Source organism: Siniperca chuatsi, linkage group LG17, assembly GCF_020085105.1.
Source record: "Siniperca chuatsi isolate FFG_IHB_CAS linkage group LG17, ASM2008510v1, whole genome shotgun sequence".
Classification (NCBI taxonomy): domain Eukaryota; kingdom Metazoa; phylum Chordata; class Actinopteri; order Centrarchiformes; family Sinipercidae; genus Siniperca; species Siniperca chuatsi.
The window spans coordinates 5,359,974-5,386,314 of NC_058058.1; the positions used below are offsets into that span (position 1 = coordinate 5,359,974).

General features: G+C 39.8%; 2 protein-coding genes across 10 annotated transcripts; both read right to left on the reverse strand.

The window, feature by feature from the left end:
• Positions 1-67: 67 nt before the first annotated feature.
• On the reverse strand, positions 68-13,217 carry znf384a (zinc finger protein 384 a). 7 transcript variants are annotated; one of them, XM_044171828.1, is made up of 12 exons: positions 13,035-13,216; positions 11,811-11,864; positions 10,888-10,955; positions 9,596-9,923; positions 8,951-9,073; positions 8,201-8,364; positions 7,997-8,073; positions 7,563-7,787; positions 5,852-6,019; positions 4,728-4,806; positions 4,159-4,317; positions 68-3,395 (listed from the first exon to the last, which is right to left on the reverse strand). In XM_044171828.1, the coding sequence occupies exons 2-12, from the start codon at positions 11,857-11,859 to the stop codon at positions 2,982-2,984; spliced, it is 1,854 nt and encodes a 617-aa protein (XP_044027763.1). In that variant the 5' UTR covers positions 11,860-11,864; positions 13,035-13,216; the 3' UTR covers positions 68-2,981. The 7 variants fall into 7 exon arrangements, with proteins under 7 accessions (XP_044027763.1, XP_044027764.1, XP_044027765.1 ...); XM_044171829.1 differs by lacking the exon at positions 13,035-13,216 and adding an exon at positions 12,685-13,021; XM_044171830.1 differs by lacking the exon at positions 11,811-11,864 and having other exon boundaries at positions 13,035-13,215.
• A 1,612-nt stretch (positions 13,218-14,829) lies between these two features.
• On the reverse strand, positions 14,830-25,316 carry flot1a (flotillin 1a). Of its 3 annotated transcripts, XR_006375219.1 has the most exons (14): positions 25,129-25,316; positions 24,598-24,661; positions 24,108-24,183; positions 23,389-23,479; positions 22,668-22,811; positions 22,270-22,389; positions 21,876-21,971; positions 21,290-21,442; positions 20,565-20,746; positions 19,582-19,627; positions 19,241-19,378; positions 18,558-18,722; positions 18,189-18,399; positions 14,830-17,967 (listed from the first exon to the last, which is right to left on the reverse strand). XR_006375219.1 is itself a non-coding variant. In XM_044171836.1 (13 exons), exons 2-13 carry the CDS (start codon positions 24,638-24,640, stop codon positions 17,947-17,949), a joined length of 1,275 nt encoding a protein of 424 aa, XP_044027771.1. In that variant the 5' UTR covers positions 24,641-24,661; positions 25,129-25,316; the 3' UTR covers positions 14,830-17,946. The 3 variants fall into 3 exon arrangements, 2 of the variants coding, with proteins under 2 accessions (XP_044027771.1, XP_044027770.1); XM_044171836.1 differs by lacking the exon at positions 18,189-18,399; XM_044171835.1 differs by having other exon boundaries at positions 14,830-18,399.
• Positions 25,317-26,341: the final 1,025 nt, after the last annotated feature.

The following is a 26,341-nucleotide window of genomic DNA, read 5'->3' on the forward strand; positions in this document are numbered from 1 at the left end:
AAATAATCATACGGTCTTATCAGTACCGCAGTCTGGATTTTAATCAAATAAACCAGACAATGAAGTCTTTTCATCATAAACTGTTTTCGAACTTTATTCTCCTTAAGGGAAGAAACAGTGTTCAGATGAGCAAGAGGTGTAACTGTGCATACAGTATGCAAGAGTGTAGCATAAGAGGGCAGTTAATAACTGTATTATTATCAGGAGCATCAGTAATAATATTAACAAGAATATTGAGAATGTGTTATTTTTCATAAAAAGACACAATGAAATACAAGGAAGAGTATACATGAAGACAATCAGCCAGTTGTACAGGCTGCTTGAACATTTTGATTGGGTAGCGATAGCTTGTGCACAAAAACATGGCACCAGTGTCCCAGGTCACCTACATCACAGCCTCATTTAATGTTGAATCATTAAGATGTACTCTCAGATCATTTGTAAAAGTGTTCATGAAGGAATTCTCATGGGTGGGATCAATGTTAAAAATTGGTTTTCAGGTTGAAGTAGTTCACTTTTGCAGAGTGCCACAACAATCTTGCCTAATAAGCCTAGTAACAGTCCCTGTTAATGATTCCTACAAATTAAACATACAGTTAACTTGGCCAAACCATTTCAGGTTACATCATAATAAGAATGAATATCGTCTGAGTGATAAGACCATCTCTCCACTCCGTTATATTTTCCATATGCATGATCCCCCTGCGGTCAGGGTACATGGATAACTCTTTCAGACACACCGGCTTGCCCGGCCACGCCTTACAATAGGCCTAATAAAAGTCACAGTTAATGATTCCTACAAATTAAACATACAGTTGGCCAAACCATTTCAGATTACATCATAATTAGAATGGATATCACTGAGTGCAATGGGTGAGTGTGGTTCAAACTGCAGGAAATGTTGCGTACTCAAACATTACAGAAAGAGAAAAAATATTTCCCATAGTTTAACCAACTTTTTGGGCAATTCCCAAACTTCTTAGGCCTGGAATTTATCATTCTTTTGCAGACTTTGCTGAGCATGGATGTTATGGTCCATCAGCACAAAAGGTGACCTGGGACATGGCCAATGATTTGGTACTTGTTAATTTGAGTTCCTTTAGTTTCCATATATGCTTTACACAGGACATACTTCCCTTTTACAGATGAAAAAGTATTTTCTATCTATTTTATGTACAGCATACTGCAATAAAATAATGCCTCAGATTGATAATGTGGATAACATTTGCAATACAGTTATAATGAAAGTAGTAATAATATGTATGAAAAGTTCTTTAAAAAAAGATTGATAACAGTACCTGTCAGCCATTTTTATCACACAATCATTATTTCCCCAACAACTGTCCTGACAATGATGAGTTAGGCTGTCTTTACTCATTGGAGGATAGTAAACAAAAAATGGGAAAAAAACGTTCTGTTAGGACTTTTCTCTGTTCTCTTCACATTCATGCACTCACTTTGCTTTCTCTCTGAGTTTGTTCACACGTTCCTCTGTTGGTAGAAAAATACATACATATGATATATTAAAAAAAAAGTACAATGATGACAAACAAAGGCATGAAGTACAAGCTTCATCAAGTGCTTTCTCTGTGACCCCTCCCACCCCACCAACTCCTTTTCTCTCTCATGTTTCCATCTTGCTCTGTTGCAGATTCCTCATATTTAGTGCATTCTCGATCAGGTCCGTCTCTTTTGTTCAATACTTTGGGCTTCGACAAATAACTGGTTCCTCAACTCCTCGCTGTCTGAGGGGAGGTGGGTGTAAATAAGGACATCATGTTTTGTGAAATGAACACTTTGAGATTCAGACCCCAGGTTTTAGCCTCATCCCATAATACACCACATCCTTTTCTTTCGGCTGCCCCTCTGCTTTTGTGGTCTTTTCTCAGGCTCTAATTCAGCCTTTCTGATCCAGCCTCTGTTGTCCACGGCACTTTGACAGTTCAAAAGCCATTCAAACTTTTTTACTTAGTCCTTCCTCATTTTTCAGATCAGTATCACTGCCCTGCCGACTCAGTTGCTATTATAAATTCCTAGTCTTTCATCATTGATTCCTTGTCTTGTTTCTCTCCCTTGTTTTGGCTTGAACTAAATAATGGAGAATGTTCACATTAATGTGATCTGAATGAGTTCAAAATTTACACCATTCTCTGGACAACAAACGTGCAGAGAAAAGTGTAATTTTTTTTTATTTTACAGATATTTTACACCTTCATCCTCCGATGATGCCGATTGCAAACAATGCAATAAAAAAGAGAAGGGACACCAGTGAGCCTCTTTAATCAAGATTCTCAGAGGACTGCTGGTTTAGGATCAGTGAATTAAGTGTGTTTTACAAAGCAAGTAAGTTGATGACTGGCCCATTGACTCATAGTTGATTGTGGGTGAAATTGCACTAAAGATGCTTTTGAAAAATTCATGGATTTAATCACCATCTCATTCATAATGATATAAAAGCCAAAACTGATCTCAGATTAGGTTTTGGTAAAGTCTCCACAAACTGGAAGAAAATGGCTCCAGGCTGAAGAATAAACTACTTATATCAGTGTCCTAGACCAGCATTTCTACTGAGAGATACTTGGCACAAGTGGGCTCAGGAATCGAGGAGCACATTGTAAAATATCTGTGTTATAACAAGTAATTTAATGTTGTACTCAGCATTAAAGCTTCTTAAAATGAAGGAAAAAGCATTGGGTGAATAAAATTTTACTTGTGTCTTTGAACATTACTCGATCAACCCTTTTCAAGGGTCACTCAAAGCCACAAGAAAGTGAATCTAAATCCACTATTGTCGTGTTATATTTTCAAATTCAGTAAAGTATCAATAAACCAGATGATAAAATTTTAATAAAACCTATTAGCCATTTTTTCTTGCTCAAGAAGACTATAATACTGAATACAGTTAAATTATTTGTTTATATGGATCTTTTTACACTGCAAACACAATTAGTAATTCCTCGAACAGAGTGGGAAGACGCAGCCTATGAGTTCATGTGCTCCACCTGTATGGCTGATGTGGAGACGGTGAGGCAGAGGTCTTTGTGGGCCACTGGCAGGTCCGCCACAGTGACTGGTTTGTATTGGATCTCGCCGGCTGCCACTGTCTTGTACTGATGCAGGTCAAACGGGCATTGAACCACAGCTTCCGTGGGCTGCTGGTGTGACTGGTAGCTGCCTGGAGGTCCAGGGTTAGGGTTCTGGTTGGTGTTGTTAGGGTTGGTCTGGCTTTGGAGCTGGCCCGCTCTGCCCCCACCTCCTCTCCCTCGGCCACGGCCTCGGCCCCTGCCCCCCCCTCCGCCTGGCGTAAGGCCCTGGGCCTGCTGAGCAGCTACTGTTGCTGCTACTGTTAGTGGGTCGGGGTTGTGCTTCCTCATGTGTTTCATTAGATAAGTCTCCTAGAGTTGGGGAGAGAGAGAAGTAGAAGACATGATGGCAGGAAAGAAAAAAACAGGAGGAAGGGATCTGCTTAATTCAATTTAATGCTTGTTTTCCTACCTATGCATACAAAAAGTATATTCAGTAAATTTATATTTTATGTGAGTTGCCTTTGATAAAAATTTGTCCAGTAAGAAAAGTTTTGTAGAATTTATCCGCCAGTGTCTTCTAGACAAAATTATTACTTTTCTACAGTAAACACTGTGTGGAATTCCAACAATGCTATTCATGCTCTCCATATGTAATTGTTAAAAAAATATATATCTTCAAAGCGGTGTATAGAACAGATAGGATTGTCATCTTTCGTGATAAAATGTCTGGTACATTAAAACATTTGTGTTGGTGCATGAAGTTTGGTTACAAATGACCAAAGTCAACTATGACTAATGGCAAGAAGTCCAGCTTGAGGTCATTAGGTGGGGATGCAGGACAAGTCAATAATGAATCTCTGTGTAATAAAGTACTATCATTCTCAAAATTGTTCAGACCTGAGGACAGAACTCAAGATACTCATTAAATCAAAACATGCTGATCATAAATATGAATAAGCTGTATATCAGATTGAGGAAATTATATTTATTGATGAACCACAAACAGAACTACATACATTCTCCAAGCCTCTAATTCCTGTCAGCTCTCTCCTTCTCTGTCATAGTAAGACCAGAGCCTGGGCATTGTGTGAATACTATGTCTGATGTTTGACTGACAAGTCTGAGAGCCTACCGAGGTATAGGATCGGTTACAGAGGCCACAGGAGAACAGCTTGGCATGTTTGACGGTGTGTGTGGACAGGTGCACCTCCAGGCTGGCAGCATCTGTGTAACCACGGTTACAGTTGTGGCACTTGTACGGCTTGTCTTTGTTATGCTGCCGACGGTGAGACTGTGGGGAGAGGAAGAGAGATACAGAGGAGGGTTGGGATAAACGGCCATTAGCACAATCAATGATGAATCAGTGATGTTTTCCAAATACACAGTGCTTCAAAATCTAATGTCTACCACAAAAATGTCTTAAAGAGCCATCTGATTTTATAGTCTTTCACAAACAGTGAAAAATAAATAAATTGATGGGCCAGTAAGAACATTTAACTTGATCTTTACTACGCTGGAAAAGGTAAAATAATTTCACTCCATTGAGACCGATTTTTTTCTTAGCTTTTATGTGACCTAAATATAAAGTTTACATTCATGTTTTGGCCAACAAAGAGAAAACAATAGGAAGGAAAATCAAAATCTTACTATAGAGAATGTCATCAGTTCAGTAGCAAGGATCAAACCTGTGAATTAATTTACCTGTAGGTTGGACAACTGAGTGAAAGATTTTTCACAGCCAGGATGGTTACACTTGTACGGTCGGTCACCGGTGTGAATCCTGAAAAATCACAGTTAGGCAAACCGTTAATTACACTCTATAAATTACATTTTCTTGCAGCACTTGTGTAAAGACAATGAAATGACAGTGAAGTGCATTATTGTGAGTATTTAGTATGTTTTCTCTTATTCAAAGCAACATATTGTACATACAGCAGTGTTATGCCAGTTCCGCCTTAGACATCTATCATTTACCATCATTCACAAATGAAAGTAAACATATTAAGGGTACTTTAATGGCATTATCATAGCTTAGTAGCTCAACCCCTTGCTTACTCATATTTTATTTTCTCCTACTTCTACAAAAGGTCATTCCTTTTGGGTGGTGTGGTATTATTATCTATTATGTCTAAAGACTCAAGTTGTGAAAATGTTGTTATAGATACACTTTAACTTGCCTTTAGACCATTGTATGACGAGGCAAGAAGCTGTGGAACATGTCTTTGGAATGGCAAATGTGGCATCAATAAACAATCTACAGTATTAAGCCATCCAAAGCAGGAAATTACCATAAATGAGGTCTTGGCTGTGGGAGAGAGGTAACCTGTTGTCAGTGTAAGGTCCAGTACATTTTAAGGCCACTCTGTGTCATTCTGTTTTAGTTTGACAAGTATGATTTTAATTATGTAGTCCCTCATTCGTCAGGAAAGAAAAGGTTTCAGTCATTGTTTGGCTCCCATCCGCAAACCAAGAAACTTAAGCTACTCTGTGTTACATAAGCCCTGCCCTCAGGAAGGAATCTGCCTGAGTATCTGTTAACACAGAGTAACACAGAGTAGCCTCCCAAATTGAGAACGACTGAAAGATTCTGAAAAACAGTGTCAGATGACTACGACTGAAACAATATGATTTTAATTATTTAAAAAAATACATTGTAACAAACCTCCCTGACAACACAGCCTGCCTCCCAAATTTGAAAGACACACAAAAACTCAAGCACTTATGCAATCACAGTGCCATAACTCTCCACACACCTGCTCCCATACATGCACACGTAAACACACATCTAGCCATTCAAACCCACACAGCCCAGCCCAGACCAGTACCGTGTGTGCTGCTGTAGGTGACTGAGCTGCCTGAATGTTTTCTGGCAGTAGGAGCAGGAGTAGGGCTTGGCCCCGGTGTGGATGCGGATGTGCTGGGACAGGTAGCTGGAGTTGGCAAACGACTTGGAGCAGTGGGGACACTTGTGGGGCTTGGCCTCAGTGTGGTTTCTAACACGGGAACCCGGGATTGGAGGGTTGAGGAGGTGGAGAGAGAGAAACAGAGAGAGAAACAGCGAGAGATTTTTAAGCTACAGCATGACCAAACTTCACGATGAACCGAAGACCAAATCATGCGTTAAAATTAACAGGATCTACGATCAATTGCGTTGATCGCAGATCATTAAGTTTGACAGTGTGCTCTTTGTGCTGTGTCTGAGTTGTGAAAACACAGAACAAAAACATACAGCAAGCACAGTCACGCTTTTCTCTTTCTCTCTCTCTCTCTCGCAGTCTCTCCATTTGGTGTGCCCTGCTTAGTGGAGTGTGAGTGTGTCTATGAATGTCTGGCTCTGCAGCAGTCAAACTGAAATGTAAATTCGTGGCAGGCCACGGGAGCGCATCTTCCTGTTTAAAATTAATGGCCTGAAACCCACAAAGAAAACCCAGTGCATGGCAATAAGGGAAATGAAAACATGAAGGTGAATGACAAGGTCAAACATAAAATTCATGACGGCATGAATGGGAGAGAGGTGCTTACATCACTTACATGGTCACACAAGTAAAACTATTCTCAGTGTCGGATTAGCGGTTTTATATCTGATATGAAATCTGATCATGAGCGTGTGTAAAACATGCAGGCTGACAGTGCAGTGAGAGAATGGCAAAAGCAATAAGGTGTATTGTTTCGGGAGGGTAAATTATCATACACAGTTAGTATAAAAAGTGTACTCACACTTATGTGATTAAAATAACAGATGACTTTCCAGCTGACAACATTTTCACTATCTAATAATCAACTTTGTCATTTGTAAACATAATCAGTGTCGTTATCTCCCCAATGTGATATTAGCCAAAATTCTATTTTCACTGCTTTTTCCTCTTGACATGAAATTAAATTGAAAAGAGGATGTTTTAACATTACAAGTGGCTCCAATTACAGCGAAAGGTTTCCAGAAGGTGCTTAAAATCAAAGAGGAGCTGTTTGAAGGCGTTGTGTGAAAGCAGATGGGGATCCAAAGAAAATAGAATAAGTAAGATGGCAACATGCATGCAGTTCCAAGCCAAGCATGTGATAGTATCACCAGCAGGATGAGAACGTTAACACCAGCCACTTGCTAAATTAAGGTATATTTTGGTGGTAACGGTAACATGCATCCACCCAGGCGCTCATGTATTCTGAGAGGATTTTAGCTTGAAAGTGATCCAAGCAACTGTTAAACTGAATGATGAAGCTGGCTTCCTGTCATGATAATCAGAAAGGAACTAATCTTCATTGATAAATACATACAATTACCAACCTTAGAACCATGATTTAATTTACGTTTGGCACAAGTGTTGCACCTTTAAAGGTGATGCTTAGACTGTGCAAAAAGAGCTGTACACTGTCAGCACTCTCCCAAAAGACCCCGACACATCCTCAACTCCCCACCAGTTCCTCCCTTCATCAGTCACCACACACAGGCCCAAACACAAGCTTTAACAACAGAAACCACATGAACAAGCAGGCACACACACACACACACAGGACCTCACAAACCACTCAGCCTAGTACCGTGTGTGCTGTTGTAGGTGACTGAGCTGCCTGAATGTTTTCTGGCAGTAAGTGCAGGTGTAGGGCTTGGCCCCGCTGTGGATGCGGATGTGCTGGGACAGGTAGCTGGAGTTGGCAAACGACTTGGAACAGTGGGGGCACTTGTGGGGCTTGGCCTCAGTGTGGGACTTGGCGTGGATCTGCATTTCTGACTTACTGAAGAACGTCACTGCACACATCCGACACCTAGGCAAGTAAGGAGTGAGAGAGAGAGGAAATCCTTTATGGCACGCAAAGCAGTCAAAGCGAATTAATGTAAGTTATATGTAGGCTTACAAGTAGATTCTTCTGTATATAGTGTCTGTATTGGCAGATGACGTGTTCTAAATGTTCAACAAAAATCTGTGATGCCACAAACAATAATGCTTTTTTAAATCTAAATATCTTTCCACTACCTGTACGACTTGGGGCCATCTTTGTTGGTATGATCATCCTCATCATTTGACAGGTCATATGGGTCAGCAGTGTGGTGCTGTAACACAATAACAATATAACACATACGAAGAAAGGCACAAGCACTGACAATTCATGCTGTGTAGAAAATCAGTAACAGCTATATCAGAAATCTAAGCAAAAGAAAAAGGAATATAAGTCCTTACCTGTCCACCAGCGGCAAGGTGCGCCAATATTAATGCATCGCTTCCTGGAGGGAGGACCCCACCCACTCCAGCCACTCTTCCCATCACCTGTTTGCTCTTCCTGCCTCGCTTTGACGGCGTCGGCATGACAACTGCAGGAGGGACAGCAATGTCCTCCTTCTTGTCTGGAAACAAGAGAAAAGTTAAAAAAAAATAAGAAAGAGTAAAGAGGGTGAGGGAAGGGGGAGTCGGGGACTGTTGTGTGAAGACAGCATCTATTAGAGATGGTTGATATGCAGGGTTGTGCTGCCTTGGTCAGGGGCAATACCAAATCTTATGAAAGAGTATGGACATACACAAGCCTATGTATGCTTGCATGTGTATGGATGTAACAACACAAAAGATGCAGGAATAAATAAATGGTGGTTAGAAAACAGGACTCTCTTACTCAAATGAAATTAAATTTGTGTGTCTGGCCTTAATTTACTTTGATCTCACCTCAGGAGATGAAATGTTAAAATACTGAGAATAAAAGGTTCTTATTACATCAAACTAATAATGAATTGTCCTCTATCAGTTTGTGTCACGGTGCCCTTAAGCGAAGTACTCAGTCCCACCTGGTGCACTGGAGCTGCTTGCTGTCCAGTGTTTACAGTGGGCAGTTTTAAGCTGTGCATTTTACTGTGAAAAAGCTAATATATTCCCAATATCCAACAAATCCCAGTTTGCATTCACATGTTGAAGTGATGGTGAACTGCGCCTGTGTTTTACCTGTATTTGAGGGGTGCAATGCAGACACTATCATGGTGGTGGCAGTGTGGGGTCCAGCTACAAATGACTGCGTGGAGGCAGTGGGGACCAGTGTGCCTTGAGGGGTGGTGATCACTAACCCCGCTAAGAGGAAAAGAGAAACTGTGATGTGGCCGTCCATTTGGTCAAAACAAACATTTTACATAAATTCTCTTGGCATTTTAGGCTACCATTAGTTACTAAGAGTAACTAACAATATGTGCACTGTCCAAATAACCTTCATTACAGACGCTGCCAATATTTAAAGCCACAAAAATACTTTGTATAAGGGTCAAAGCCACAGCACTAACACATTAGACTTATCACAATGCTAATTTTTTCTTACAAATGATTCCTATCAATATTCTTTAACAACCTGTACCTTAAAACTGCTGCTTAGAACCTGTTAATACTGATATTGAATACATAGAGACTTTTCTGGATACAAAGAAAATTGTTCAGATAAAGATTTGTAGCAGCTGCAGTTGAATATTTATAGTGTTCCTGACTCTCATGCACCCATCTTAAAGTGATACCAACAAACAAACATAAGACAATACAGAAATGGCAAATGGAGTGTGGGATGTCATGATTCAGGCAGGAAAAAGGACACAGCAGCCCACTCACCTGCAGTCATGATACCCGTAGAGGGAACAGGCACAACGGTGATGTTCTGGGAGGTGTGCGACTGGTGCAGTTGTCCCCCGACCACACTTAAAGGTGCGCTGCCGCTGCTGCCACCACCAACTCCTCCTGCAGTACCCCCACCTCCTTCCTGTTTGGGGACCACCCGCAACCCAGCCCCTGCGTCCATTGACCCGGGTATGGCGAGCACAGCCGTGGGGTAGTGGGGGGAGGAGGTGGAAGACGCAGAGGAGTGAGAGAAGGAGGGTGCATTGGTCTTCTCTGGACCTAGCTGCTCCTTTGCCTTGTTCAGGAACATGGCGTTCTCGATCTAAATAGGGATGAGTAGAGGGGCGGGTTGGTGGTAAGAGGAAAGAAAGGCGGAAGGGTGAAGTAATAAACAGGAAAGGAGTGTGGGATGGGTAAGGGTAAAACATTGGGAGATTTCACGAGGACGGCAGGGTAAGGATGGGGTGATGAAGCGATGTAGGATTAGAGGAAGCGAGAACAGGGAAGGAAGATGAAGGGTGAAATGCACGGGGAAGGAGGATACGAAAGATGAGGAAGACAGGTGGGGTGTGAATAGGGGTGAGGAAAAGGAATGGCATGATAATATACAAGGGTTGTGAGACAGGTGTATGAGGAAGGACGGCGAGGCAGATTGGAAGAAGTTGAAAAGGACAAAGGAGAGGACGGAAGAGGAGGAAAGAGAATAAAGGGGGGGATGGAAAGGAAGACACAAGGTTGGAGGAGGAGAAGAGGAGTAAAGGGTGGGTTAAGTTTACATGGAGAAAAAACACAGGAGCAGATGTAGGTGATATAAGCGGTAAGGTAACAGAAAATGTGCGTGATGAAGGGACAAAAAAAGTAAGAAGAGTTTAAGTTAGCAGATGGGGAGAGTGAAGGGTGGGAGTCGATAATGGGTTCGATCCATGTAGGGAGAAGACAGGAGGAGAAGGAGGCAATGGGAGAGAAGAGACAACGAAGGCATGGTGAGATGCAAAAAGTAAACGAAAAAAGGAACAAAGAGGGGTTGAAGAGATGACAGAGGAGAGGGACAGGAGTGATCCCTCCCCATGTCAAGAACTCATATTCAAATAACTTCAATGTGAAGTTAAGCCAACTTCAACATGTTGAACATGTTCAGGGTCAAATCATTGTCTGGTATTATGCAATGTTTAAAGTATTTCCATAAACAGTCAAAGTGATCATCGCTTCCTGGTATCTTTTGACATAGCACATACCACTATACCATGTGTATTTCAAGACAATTCCAACAATAAGGTTGTCTCTACCTGTCCTTGTACAGTGGGGACGGGAGACCAAAAGTATGATGAGTTGAAATGGGAATCGTCCATTATTTCTGTAATTAAAAAGCAACACACTTAGAAAACACCTGTCCTCCTCCTCCTCTTCCTCCTTGCTATGCTTTTTTTTTTTTTTTTACTTTCACGTGAAACGAGACCATACATGGCTGCGTTTCAATCATCTTAGTTTGTTTCCTTTCCATGTATCCTCTCCTCCATCAGCTGACACACTGAACATGGCAAATTTCAGGATCAGTGTGAAGTACTCACACTAGCTAGCAGCCTATGCTGCTAAATTTTAGCTGTTGCTGGTTAAGGTGTCTACTAAAGCAACCACTTGGCTAGGCAAGCAACCATTGTTTTGAGGGATCCCATTCCAAAAGTGTAAAACGGCTGTTACAAAACTGACTGGTTGAAGGGAAATGCTTTTAGGTTTATGCAGGTTGTTTTTTTAAATAATATTTGATCAGATTAACAGAGAAGAGGATGTGAAAGGAATCAGGCAAAGATGTTCAATCCCGGGAGGGATGGATATAAAAAAGGAGGACAGAAGAGGCAAGAATTGAGAAAACACTAATCATAATCAGTCTTTAAGGCTTTTGAAAATGTTTTGTAACACAGCCCATGCATTTCCTCACTAGTCCCTTACACAGTATGTGTTGCTATTAACAAATTACACAATCTTAGAGTGGTTGCTTTATTAGCAACATGTTAATGAGTCTAGTTTTGGAAAACAAAACAATGCTGTGTCAAAATGTTACAACTATGTTTTTTGCCTGCAAAAGTAAGACAGAGGCGTGTTCTCCCAAACTAGCGCTAGTACAGTATGTGTTGAAAATAACATCCTTTGCATATGGTTTGTTGAACACTCACTATTTACAAGACTACTGTCTATCTTTTCATTATCAAACCTCTGATCTTCTGTTTCCTGATCACCTCCCACTGACACATAGGCAACATGTTTTCTGTAGCACAAAAAAGGAAGTTTCATAGTTTCATTGTTCTATTTTGGCATGCAATTACACTTTATTTTCCACATACTTTGCTACTGTTATAGACGAATAGTAAAAGACGTTTTGAGGTTTGGTTTTCCGTATGCATGTGAAGATTATGAATGCCATGCATAGCCATATTGCTTACATACCAAGAAAAGCATGCATGTTATTACATGTTAGTAAAGCCGAACTGACATTTAACATAACTGATAACTGATAAACTTTTTAGGAGTATAGGCCCATGAAAAATAAACTTCAACATAACAAAGTAATACACTAATAAAATAAAGTCTGAAACAACTGAGGTAACGATATATCTCATGCAAAACATTAGCAAACTTAAGGCATGTTTAACGTTGTTTTTCATGAGCCTCCTCACCGCTCTGCAGTTGCACAACCTATAAATAAATGATGCAGCAAGCGTCTGAGGCAAATTAATTAATTTCCCACAGGCTGTAGCTATCTGGCAACTTAGGGGCCGTTATTAATGTAATACAAAGTCAATGTTTCAGGGCTCTGAGAGCCATTTTTGCCGAGGGGCACAAGCTGGCTCCAAAACTGTGGCACTGCTAGCTACAGGCTGTCGTTAGCAGTGATTGATGAAATTTTGTAAATACGAATTTGTCAGAAATCGTTTAAATAAGGGAGCCCCTTGCAAAGCACTCAGCCTGGATGTTTTACACTGCACCTAACCAGCTGCCAAGAGCTAAATGAGATATCTGGGTTGTAAACAAACATGGCTAGCGTTAGCTGGTTAACGCAACAAGACAAGGGGAGCTGGCTAACTTGCCTCCATTAATTTTCTCCTTTTGTTCGCTGGCTTGCACTAGCTACAAGGAGGCCTGTATATTCATATGCTTAACTAGCTTGTCGCTTAGTAAACACAAACATCCTTGCTCCCTACGCCTCCATTCCTCACTCCCTGCTCATCTCGCTGAGAGAAAATAAAAAAAGAGAAAAAAAAGTCTCGAATAAAAAAAAAAAAAAAAAAAAAAGACAGGAAAAAAAAACGTCGACGCCGTTGCCTCTGTAGGAGACGCAGCTTCATGCAGACTTCCGGCGGTTGGGACGACAGTGCTCTCAGACACACTGAAAATAACAGATCATTAACAACCGATTAATAACTCTTGTGTTAATTACCGGTGAAATCGATTCCCCGTCAACCCCCCCGGAGCTTCCTCTGGTCGGGACAGTTGGGAAACTTTGTCCAAATCCGCCCCTCAAACCCCTCAGATATGCCTTTTTTTTTCTTCGTTTTTTTTTTTCCTTTTTTTCCCTCCAGCTCTCCTCAGCAGAGTCAAGTCAGTTAAACAGTCGCGTTTCCGGTCGCTCCTTTCAAAGTAAAACCCATATTGATTACTATCCGTTGCGTTTCAATCAAAAAAAGCAACCAATGTCAAATTTACAGTGGCGGAAGAGCTATTCAGATCCCTTACTTAAGTAAAAGTACTAATACCACACTGTGAAAATACTCCACTAGAGTAAAAGTCCTGCAATCAAAACCTTACTTAAGTAAAAGTATATGAGTATTATCAGCAAAATGTGCTGAAAGTATTAAAAGTGAAAGTACTCATTTTGCAGATAAATGGTCTCTGTCAGTGTTTTACTATTATGTATGATGTTTTTGGATTAATATTACTGCTGCATCAATGTGTATGTTGCGTTTTACTGCTATAGATGTTTAAGGTTGTGTTAATTTTAACTACTTTATATACTGTTGGGTAGTTTAATCTACAGCAATGCATCATGGTCTATAAGAGCATCATGTTTGTAGCGTCTCTGTACTGTAAGAACCATGTATCTCTAAAAAGTCAACATTTCATGAGCTCAGAAAAACAAAAAACCTGCTTTTAGCTTTGTGACGATGCATTTTCCAGCTAATCCAAGAGGGGTTTAAAATAGTTTGTTTAGCTTAAGAAGTAGGAGAATTTCCTCAACCCAAAAAGGAAACACTTCATCCTTCAGTTTATCACAAACATTCAAAATCACCAAATTTGGAGATACTTGGTTTTCACCGGACAGGAAGTGTATGAAAAATTGTAATCTGAAAAGTAGCTAGTAACTAAAGTTGTCAGACAAATGTGGTGGAGTAAAAAGTACAATATTTGCCTCTGAGATATAATAGAGTAGAAATATAAAATTGCATAAAGTGAAAATACTAGTAAAGTACAAGTACCTCGAATTTGTACTTAAGTAGGCCTACAGTACTCGAGTAAATGTACTCCACCACTGCAAATTTAACAATGTATTCACTACACAAGTGAGAACATTTATTAAAATAATAAATGTTGACTGTCTATTTGGCAGTAGATGCTGCTCTCCATATGTAATGTATTGGTCCCACTGAATGTTTTGAATTTTGTTCAATACACATATTAATGCCTGTTTTTCTCAGGCGGTTTATGTCTTAATTTTAAAGACAAAATCCTCTTACTTCCTGTACTAGTTTGGCTATCTCTAGCTAACTTGACACAGCTGCAAATCCACAGTGTCTTCCGGTGTATTAATTATCTCGTCAGTGTGTGGGGTTGAGTAGGGCCTACATCATTAAGATTATCAATTTCTATGAAAGTCAGCATAACATAGTTCTTGTATCCACAATATCCACTCACTATTATTATGTTCCATTTGTACTTAGCTTGTGTCCACATCAGAGTATCTGTCACAGAAACAGACCCACTTCTTTTATCAGCAAACATTTATCATGGCTTTGGGGTTGTGGTTAGATGGTTGCTAGTTTGAATCCCCAGACAAACAGAAATAAATTGAGATGGTACACCAGCAAGTTACTCTTGGGCAAGGGACCGTAGCTCCAATGGAGCTGCTCAGTGCAAACAGCAGAAAACTGCAACTCCCAGGGATGTGTAAGTGTGAACCAGACACATAAAATCATCATTAATATTCTTTGACAGATCAATGAAAGGAAAACCTTAAAAATGTTTAGAAAGAAAACTTTATTAGGACCCCACCATGCATGTGAGAGCTTCATGGAGTCCCCATAAAAACATAATGCAGTTACAATGCTAGAGCAACACAACTTCCCCATTGATGAAAATAAAAATAAAAACAGGAACAAAAATACAAAGAACAAAACGGATGTGTAAACAGAAATAATACTTCAGCAAGTAAGACTAATAAGTAACATACAGCAGTAGAATTTAGGATACGACCACTCTGTTTTCAGAAACAGTAAAGAAGTGGTTTCTATTTTGCAATTTAATGACAAGTTTATTGTTCACAGGATTGTAGAATAACATTTTCTTAAAAACACAAATTTCCTGAAGTGCACAGACAGTAATTAAAAAGCAACAAAGTGGTTTCATGTTTCATTTTGGCAGAACTTCACCAGCAAACTACAGCAGGAGTTGAAATAACAGAAAACTCTACTAAACTGACTACAGCTTAAATACATTTATAATGAAACACTGGGGTTGCTGATAGTAAGAGTTAGTGGAGTTGTTAATAGTGACTTGTGAAGCAAACAGTGCTACTGTATCAAATATCAAATATATACTGTATAAATACATCTATACCCATATGTAGTGCCACTTCAGAGTATCATTACACTTAAAACAAATATATTTCCTTTTCTATAGCTAACCAACAGGTAATCTCCTCCTGCTTTGGTAATTCCACAGTAAAGCAGCATACAGTGTCCTGACTGAAAACATATGCATTTGCGAGATTAAATTACAGTAAAAGTGTGTCAGGTATCAGTGCATGCATAATAATAGTAGTACTCATCTTCAAATGAATAAAATGTACCTTCAGACAGGACTGTTCTTGGATAAATCTAATGCTTGCAGTAGTGTAGTGATTGTAAGATTCTTAAATGTTGAAGTAGCTTTTGATGCCTTAAAATGTACGCTGATACAAAAAAGATACAGTGCCAACATAAACATGTTTTGAATACCCAGCCCCAGAGCTTATGGTGAGGTAGAGGGTGACAGTGTGATAGGGTTAGGGTATAAGGCAAGTTGGAATACTTTTTAGGAACCAACACTTCAGAGCTAGCTCCTAAACCTTCTCTAGCATATCATTCTGGGTGACACTAAGATGAGAAACAACTAATATACAATGTAAGAGATTTCCTTCCAATGCATTGTTTGGTATTAACTTTAAATATCAAATCATAAACATCCCTTTCCCTGAAGTACAAGCTGACAACACTTGACAATTAGTAATCTAACTGTTTAGCATCTCGTCCATATATCTTCACATTAAGCTTTCATCAAAAATCCAATATTGATACACAGTTCAGCATTTCAATACAGTTATCTCTTAATTACACTGTGGTATTCCCATTGCAACGATAGAAGGCTAAAGCTATACTTTACACCACATTTACCTTTAGTTCCACAAGCTAGACCTTTATGAGAGCTGCTCCTAGTTGCTGCTATAACTGGCCATAATAACACAAATGGCACCACTTTACTTAAGGCATATGTACAATGTACTACTGGGCTGCAGGTCTGCAAGTCTCAAGGGAACCTGAACCAGAAGATCCAGGTTCAAGCTCCTGTTTTGGCCTAGATCTGTTTTGTTTAAGTGTCCTTAGGAAACGACAGTGGGGTCTGCAGCTGACCCCACTGTTGAGGATGGACAGAGAGGGGAATTTACCTATGATGGTCATCACAGCATCAGATGACAAAAAACAAACTGCTTTTGATCCATTAAAAATTCTTTCTCAACCATGAACTTTCAGCATAAGATCTTAACTCATATCATCATGACGGTGAGGTTAACAGCAAATTGAGCTGAATTTCCTGAATTGCCGACGTTGTAAGCATCCGATAGAGAGGGCTGTAAGGTTTAAAGTGACCATTGCAGTGCTCTGATGATAAATATAAAAATATCAATTAGATAACAAACATGTTTAGTAGAACCTGAAGTCAGGGAAGATAGAACTAAAGATGTGTTAGGGTTAGTGAACATGTATGACATTTGCATAAAGTCACAAAGGTGGGATAGGGCTCCTACACAGGTTTTTAATGTTTGATACTATATTATACTGGTATGCTTTAAGCAAAGGGTCCTCAAAAAATATCTTCCTAAAATACTAAAAATGTTAACACTCATTCAGCAGGACAAGACTAGAGGACATTAGTAGACACTGCAAATGGAAAACACACAAATAGAAAACAAAAACAATGACAGATTTAAAAAATATAATACATAGTAACGGCGTACATATTTACAGATGGTATCACAATTTTGATTACCTTCATGACAACTTCAAAGACTTAAGGATCGACAAAATGATTACCCTAATCTCGCCTGATAAATTAAATATGAATTCTGTCAGAAATACATGATTAGAAATGAGTGACGGCTAAAACCACAGGCTGTGACTTTGGTCTAGTGTTAGACTATGTAATTTTAGTAGGATTAGTAAACGAAGGTTTTGAACGTATGTTTGCATTAAACTTCCGTGTTAAGATGCACTTAAGGTTTGGCAGCAAGGCAGTGGACAAGCAGTTATGGAGGAGATGTTAAAGGTAAACAAAGTGGGGAGAGAGTGTGACACAAACGCACAAAATGTGACATACTGTAGAGAGAAGAAGGTAGGACAGGACATAAGACTGTTAAGACAAAGTTTGGTGAAATTATAAAAAGTACGGGATACACAGAGGCTACTGTTACATTTGTTGCTTGTTTCGATGCATTTTAAAGTCTGGTCAAGCTAATGTAAATCAAGTCACAGGCCCAAATTTTGAAAAGAAAATATGTGGGAAATAGTGTAATTTAAATGCTTTGGACATATAGACTATCTAAAAACAACTGTAGCCAGAGGAGCACAATACTTTAGCTCAGATAGAGCTGGGTATCAGTGACCAAAAACAATAAACAAGAAGAAAAAACACAAAGTGTATGCCATTTTCACAACACAGATGTCGACAGAGCTACATGAGGGAAACAGCTATACAGATGATGTAACACAGGAATGGGAGTAGAGGAAAGAGGCTGTTAGCAGACTCATGCAGAGAGTCCAGGCAGCTGATAAGACAGAGGGAGAGTGAATCTGCCTGGCAGCCAGACTGGTTGATTGTCTTCAGTCAGTACGAGAGGTCACCTGCAGAATGGAGGGACAAAGGGAAAGAGAGAGAGGTCCTTCTTGAAGTTTCATTTATCATTTTTTATATTAATAAGTGGCAACAAAATCTCAAAGCATTATAACCTAACTCTGCAGCTCTACAGAGTTTTTAAGCCCATTTACTGGTTAAGTCTTACTGCTCTGATCAACCCCCATTTCCAACAGCATCAAGCAGCTCTGATAAAACCATTGTATGCTACCTGCCCAATTCCAAATGGCGGAGTTAGCAACTAGCTGACAGAAAAGCTGCTAGATGTTCAATCTATGGCCAGGGACCCAGATCCAATGGAATCATAAATTTGCTCCGGGTCAGCTGGATCTGTAAATAGGCTGTTTGCTGACACATTATCCATGAACATGGTGATAAAATGCCAGGACTGTATGTGTGTCAGTGTTGAGTTCTTCTGTCCCCTATTGGCAAAAAGAAAAAAATCAATGAATGCAGCTTTGATATACATGATGCATTTGAGCTGACATGTCTCAGCAGAGCAGAGACAGTAAGTCCAGTAAAATACAGTATAACATATGGAGAAAGTGCACACATACATTTGTGTGCATGAATGTGTTACCTGGGAGATGCTGACTCCGGTCAGTTTCTCCAACGTCTCAGGGAGGCGGGTCATGATTTCCAGCACCTCTCCTGAGAGTTTGGCTGCGCCCACCTCCCCGCCTCCACTGGACACCATGGTAACCTTGCTGGCTTCACACAGAGGTCTGCTGATCTCTTCTGCCATCTGGTGGAAGACAGATATTACCAAATGTTACAACAGTAATCAAACCTTTACAAACTCCTTCGTAGGCAGATGAAATTTGAAGAACATGAAGCAACTAAGTGATTCTAAGAAACCCAGAGATGACTGTGCAAGCCAAGCAGCAAAACTGTAAACTAATTGAATTAAATTAACTAAAATGTATTAAATTGACACTGACAGTAGGCAGTCTTTAAACATATAGGATTCAAAATACATGTTAATTTGCACAATATCATAACTATTAGTAGTTTAGTTAGTTTAAAGGTTTTTTTTGTTTAAAAAAAAATTCAACAATGATACCCTTCTTTTTCTTCATGTTTTTGTAAAAGGTGCACTAAATAAAGCTAATCATTAGCTGCAATTGGCAATAAGTGGAACCCAGGGATGGATTTGTAACCAAAAAACAACTACCAACATACAGCAGTGATGCATAATATAACAGTAGGCTGTATATAAGGTATCAATGGCTGTTATGGATTATGCCGTATGTTGTCTCTCACCAGAGGCAGTTTTTCCAGCAGCATGTCCACCATGGCTCCATCCTTGTACTGCTGGAAGGCCTCTGCCTTCTTTGACATCTGCTCTGCCTCAGCGCGACCCTTGGCCTCCACTGCAAATGCCTCAGCCTCACCTTTAATCTGAAGCAGACAAGAGGAGGGGCTTATTTTACCAGAATACACTGTCCCACAAAGGGCAACTCCCATCTGAGATACTTTGTGAATTAGGCTCACACACAACAAGAAAGCTTGTGGGCATAAGACCAATATTTCACAAAATTCTCAACATGATTTCCTTTTTAAACAGCTGAGTTGGGATTCTGCTGGAGTGATGAGTGACTCACCCTGATGGACTCAGCTTCGGCCTCTGCCTCCATGATCAACTTAAGACTGCAGAGTCAGACAGAGAGCAGACAGACACAGATTGGCCAATAGTGAACCATTCTACCACACTACTATATCATGAACAATACTACAACATGAGGCATGACTTGTGTCTGATCTTTATTTTCACTTAATCATCATTTCATTGAAGACTCATCCCCCAAAATGCACCACAGAGCGCCACAGGAAGTCATTCCTGCCTGTGGCCATCAAACTCTTTAACCCCTCCCTCTAAGTCTATATGACCCTAAGTCATTAAACTGGACATTGGATCATTAACATCACTGCAATACTTGAAATAATTGTGCAATATTCTGTGTTTAATACTCCGGTGCAATATACTCTGTTTTCAGTTTAAAATTCCCTATTTATTGATATTTATTCATACTTCTGTTACTGCTGTGCAATATCCACAGTCTCATAATCATCTCAATAAGCTACACTTAACTTGACAGTACATGCACTACTACATATCAGATCAATACAGTATTTCTGATTCTGATTCTGATTTTACTTTCCTCAAAAGAAGTACAGTATTATGGCAAAGTGAGGGCAAAGATCTGCCTAAAGTTCCACCTGTCTTGTTTTAATTTACCTTAACATATCATTAAATACCTTATCTATCTGTGTGAACACTAGTTGTAGAAAGCCTACCTACTATCATAAGAAGAATGGTTAGCAGTTGACAGATAGAAGCTTGCTATAATAGAGATGACAACTGATCTCCACCAAACAAGTTTCTGCAATCCTCCACAAGGGTCAGCTCAGCTACAAAACAACAGGGATTCAGTATCTTGCCTAGGGACACATTTACAGGGAAAATGTACAGCAAACACAGGGGCCTTAAACTCTGGTACTAAAACTGACAGACCGTCTGCCTACTCACAACACCACCCTGTTGTTTTGGAAGAGCAGCTATAAGACAACGAGCCTTGCAACTCACCGCTGAGCCTCAGCCAGTCTCTCCAGGCGGTACCTCTCAGCGTCTGCAGGTTTCTTCACCTTGGCCTCCAGCTCCTTCTCCCTGCGGGTGATCTCCTGCTCCTGCAGCATGATTTGCTGCGCCCGCTCAACCACCTGGACCTGCATCTTCTCCTCCTCAATACGTTGCTTCGTCTTCGCTACCTGGCAAAGGAAGATACAGTACATACATGTGATATTTCGTCATTCAATATTCTAAAATGTTACATCCAGTCTGTAAATGAGTGCGTTTACATTGTGGTTTGAGTCTTATATTGGTTTTGATCATACTCAGGATACGATGTTTACACAGAACATGAGAAAACTGGTTATTTGCATCCCTGTTTACACGATTCTAAGTATCCAGGTTTCTGATCATCTGTGGGCAGTTGTGTCTTGATTTCTCTCCATCTCAGCCGATATGTTCTGTACCTACAGAGAATATTAAGAAACCAGGATGATGTGTTTACATGCCACAGTCTCCTGGTTTCTATCGGAGTACTCCAGGTGGCATATCCAGGCTTCTCAAAACCAGCATATGGTGTTTACACGCCCAACACATAACCGGGATACAAGTCAGTAACTTGCCAGATGCTGATCAATGCTGTGCAAGGCACTAATGCACAAACTCTGGCTCAAACTTTACATTACAAATATCCAGCTCACTGATCAGATAACGTTACCCAGTTTTTATTCACTCTTGTGTACCTGCAGCTGGTAGGCCATCTCTGACTCAGCCTTCTTAGTGTTGACCTCGATGTCATAGGCTGCCTTCTTCAGCTCATAGTCCCTCTGGGCCTTTGCCATGTCGATCTCATTCTTGTACTGAGCCGAGATTTTCTCCTGCATTGCATGGGCCTCCTGCAGAGAGAGAGAGAGAGAGAGAGAGAGAGAGAGAGAGAGAGAGAGAGAGAGAGAGAGAGAGAGAGAGGAAGGGGAAAATAGGGATCAATGGGAATACCTCTTGAAAACAGGGCGAACAGGATGAAGATGTTAAAAATACGGAAAAGAGTTTAGCCAAATATCACTGGTGACTATGCAAAACAGACTAAGGAAAAAAAAGTGACTACTCTAAAAACAGACTTCCAAAAACAAGATGATCATCAAGACAGCCTGTGTCACATGCTGCAGACAATATTAGTCTTAGTGCTTTTTAAAATAAAGAACACAATTCCAATAAACCCTTTTTCTGCCTGGTGCAAAGAAGGTGTTTATGCTGAAAAGAGGCACTTAGCTCCTTCATAGGAATAGCAGTATCCTAGATACTAGATGGAGACGAAGTGACATATCTCACCCTGATCACAGCATCTCTCTTGTTCTTGGCCTCTCCAATGCGAGCGTCTTTCTGAACCTGGGCTGTTCGAGCCTTCCCCAGTGAATGCAGATAATCCTGTGTACCAGAAAGAGACAGGAAAGTTAGATGCACATTCTTCATTCAAGGCCGATTTAATCCAAGATGCAGAAAATTCCTTCTATTTTTGTGCTACCATGATGTTGCTATGGCAGCTCTTTCTGAGTGAGAAATGTGCACCTCGATGGCCTGTGTGATTCTTTTGTGTGCAGTTTTCCCCCCTTTTTATTTGAATTAGGAGTTAATCTATTTGTTACCCACTAAATACACATCAAATCAAACTATATAATAAAAAAGTTACTACCCGGAAAATACTTGTTTGAAGATATGTGGATACCTGATCGTCATGAACATCTTTGAGTGTGTAGCTGACCACGCTGATGCCCATGTTGACCAGGTCAGAAGAAGCCACCTTAAAAACCTGCTCTGAGAACTTCTTTCGGTCCTTGTAGATCTCCTGTAAGATGAAGACGTTAGATAGGTTTTACATGTTCAGCCCTGTTAGAATCATCTGTGTTTAATGCAGGCGTCTCTGTGTGCCTTTACAGTTGAGAAGCAATGTGACATTAACAAACCTTTAACATGAACCTCACTCTTTTAGTCAAATACTCACTGATCTTTGTTATGGAGTAAATCTGTCACGAACAGGGAAACATGGTTTCATTACTGACTAGGGCTTTAAACCCTGAATTTAAACTCCAGGAAATCCAACACTGAAACTAACAACCTTCTTACCTCAACAGTCAGGTGGGCGATGATGGCCCGCTGGTGTCCCTCCAGCGTCTCCAAGGCGATGTGAGCAATCTCGGCCTCTGACTTCCCCATGAACATTTGGCAGGCTGCAGCCAGCATCTGTTTATTCTGACCCTGGATCTTCATCTGTACGAAACAGCAACTTCGTTTATTATTATTAAGACTACAGTGAAACACTGACATGATCGCTGGGTTCATTCCCCATGCGCACAATAAATAGGAGTCCAGCAAAACAGCAGCTGGTGTTGTATGCAAACCAATACATGACGCTCTGATATTCTAAAACAAATCATATGAGATGAGAGATCTGTTGTCATATGTGGCTGAAACTACATTTGGATGGGAATAGGGACTTACACTTGAATGCATACAAGTTGGTACTCATCCCTGATGCTGAGATTTTGACATTTTTGGGCTGCTTGATTCACTACATTAAATACATGCAAGGGTATGTATGTCTTTTTTGGTAAATGTCACACACTCAGAGATGTGGAGGAGCCATGATGGGCAACCTGCCTGAGTAGATACACAAACCTTCCAGCTACATCTAGATTATACAGTTCAGCAGTGTTTAGATGGCAACTGATGGATGACTCAAAGAAACTATTTGTCCATTCGTCTACACCTGTCCGCCTGAGCAAAACCTCCCCCTGCTTCACCTGTGAAGCAGCATGCTGTTTCCTCTGCAGTGAGGCACACTGACCTGGGCTATCCCGGTTACAGAGACCGGCACCCCGTGGCGGGTGTAGACTTTATCGCTCTTCACATTCAGAGTCAGAGTGTTCAGGGAGATCCTGGAGAGAGGCAGGGTAAGACATGTAAAGGAAAAGATGATTATTGATTGATTATCCACTGCTCTAATGGTATACATTAAAGTGTAGTCATTCCCTTGTACTCATACTGAGTTGCAAGCACTGAGTGCAGGATTTTACAGCCACAGGACCAAGGCTAACACTCAGACAAACAAAACACAAACAAAACCAAATCTGGTGCCATATGATGAACTGAACCTGCAGGCTATATATGATTAATTTGACAGGGAGACAGAAATCTAATGGCTCTTGAGAGGTTAATGTACAGCACAAACAACATTATTAGACATAATACAGATCATCATTTTTATTTGGTGGATGGTCAGTGTTCTGAATCTGTGTCTACCAGCCATCCAGGCACTACAACTGCGAATTTGCTAACCATATTTATAGGATTTATTACCTTTTTATCAATATCCTTTAGTTTAAAGTCACCCTTTCCTTCCCGGTTTGGATTTATATTTTTTGCTGTCAGTTAAAAATGTCTCCCAAATGCCAACAACGTGAAATGTAAATGAAGGTGTTAGATGCAGCAACACCAGAAATTAAACTAAAGATCGGTACACAACAGTGGATAGCAGAAGATAAAAAAACCTTCACGTTTGCCTACCTCTGTATCTGCTGAATGCACGGAACGACGAACACTCGGCCTCCAGCTATCATCATTGGAGGAGAACGACAGAACCCTGGGAGAGATGAGAGACCAAACAGAGCCTCAAATCAGAGAGCTTAGACCGAGGTTGAGTGATATGAACAAATTATTGCAAAATAATGTTTTTCTCATTTTTTGGTCTAAGAATACTTAAGAAAATTTACACCACAAAACGTTGGTAGCATGTTTCACTTCAGAATTGGATATTCAACCAAAAACTGGTTAAGAAGCATGGACAGTCATTTTTTATAACACATGTTAGTGTCTAAATATTTTGAAATATTTGTAAATATTTGTATATTAGGTACATTTTGTCCACTTTGAATGAATGGAAACTGATGAATAACAACAATGACATACTCTTGCTTATGGTATTGTATGTTGTAAAAAAAAAAAAAAAAAAAAAAAAAAAAAGTTGATGTGGCCATTATGCAGGCCATCATTTTACCTGACACCACCATAGCCTCGTTGGGACCACAGGTGTAGAACATGTTTGCTGATCCTCCCTCAGACTGAAAACCAAAGAAAGTAGTAGAATAATCCATAAAAGAAGTCACAAATAAAGTCCCATCTTGCAAACTCCATTTCATAGAGGCATCACTTCTACTATATACACATTTATTTTATGATCTTATTTTCAAAAATAAGGCCTCCAAAAATTAGTAACAGTTTACGTTGTAACACTATGACTCCCATAATTAAAGAGGAGGGAGGGGCTGTGATGGACGCCAGAGAGCAGACCAGCAGGGCTAAAATCTAATTTACACAAATGTTGCGCAGTAAAATCCGCAAGATAAGCAGTAAGAATAACAGAAAACCCACACATTAGAGCCACTTGCTGAGGAAGAATAACGCTGTAAAAATCTGTATAACGTTACTCTAACGGTTAGCTGTCAATCCATGAATCAATTTGGCACACACATTTGTTTATACAATAAGAATGGATGTGGATAGAGGGGTAATATAGCCACACACTTACCGGGTAGTGTATAAACGATGTGGTTTAGGGAGAGTAGGGTGAAAATGGCGGAATAAGTAGCGGTCTGTCTTTGTTAAAATGAATATAATTTTATCGCAAGTGACGGTTATTCCCATAAGATGCCAGCTGATGCGGTCAGTAAGTACAACACGGACTGCAGCTCAGCGGCTTGTACTGAGCATGCCCATCATTCAAACTGTGTGCGTCCGCCATCTAGTGGCGTGGTGGGGAACTGAGTACACCCGGTTCATATACAGTCTGTGGTTTACACTGGGACCTGGTTCCGTATGATCCTCCTCAATCTTTTTGCCTCACTGTAAATGGGCTTGTAAAATACTTTCATCCATGAAGTAACTATAGGCACCATGTAAACTAACACGGTCCAATGCATACAATTTATTCAAATGTATTGTAAAACATTGTACCTTTACTTCATTATCAATATGTGTATAACATACATGTTTCTCCAACTCCAAATTAGATAAATGCATGCCAAAATGTGTGTATGTAGTGTATTATTTTAAAACTCAGGAACTACAAATATATCCAGATGTAGGGGTAAATCTTGTAATAATGTGTCGCTCCCTTCTTTATAATCACCAAGCTCTTCATAAAAAGTCAGATCTTTAAAATCTTACATAATTTCCAGTGAAACATAAACTGAAAGTAATTTCCATTAGGTCACAGACCATTTTTATTTTATATTTTCAATTTTAAGTTTTACATTTATTCAGGATTATCTTGCATTTATATTTACTTAAGGGTCAACACTAGGTGATATCATTATATAAACTATGCTGATTACTAATAGCCTTCTTTAGTGTCCCTGCATTATGGCAACACAATAAGCAACTACTGCTATTCTATTGTATTCCCATTTTTGCTCCACACATTAAAGAAGTAGTAGGCCTTTTATTGTACATTAAACAGACATGTTAATTTTGTCTGAGTCAGTGTCTTCTTTTAAGTCTCTTCTCAAAAAGCATTTTTATCTGAAAACATGTCCTGATTTTACCTGAACTGGCTGTTTATGTTATTGCTTTTGTGTATTTTATTTCTTTATATTTCATCATTCACTGTCGTATTTTATTTCTCTTGTTGTGAAGCACTTTGTACTTTGTTTTGATAAATGCTCTATAAATAAAGTTTTATCATTATTATTATTATTATTTTATTGCCTCTTTATAAAATGTAATAAAATAGAATATGACCT

Coding starts and splice junctions, on each gene's coding strand:
- znf384a (XM_044171828.1), bottom strand. CDS start 11,859: ATGTTGCCTATGTGTCAGTGGGAGGTGATCAGGAAACAGAAGATCAGA. Junction 10,956..11,810: donor CAGGAAACAGAAGATCAGAG/GTTTGATAATGA, acceptor TTTTAATTACAG/AAATAATGGACGATTCCCAT. Junction 3,396..4,158: donor GTAACCGATCCTATACCTCG/GTAGGCTCTCAG, acceptor CCCCAACTCTAG/GAGACTTATCTAATGAAACA.
- flot1a (XM_044171835.1), bottom strand. CDS start 24,640: ATGTTCTACACCTGTGGTCCCAACGAGGCTATGGTGGTGTCAG. Junction 19,628..20,564: donor AGACTGGCTGAGGCTCAGCG/GTGAGTTGCAAG, acceptor CTGACTCTGCAG/TCTTAAGTTGATCATGGAGG. Junction 19,379..19,581: donor CCGAAGCTGAGTCCATCAGG/GTGAGTCACTCA, acceptor TGTCTGCTTCAG/ATTAAAGGTGAGGCTGAGGC.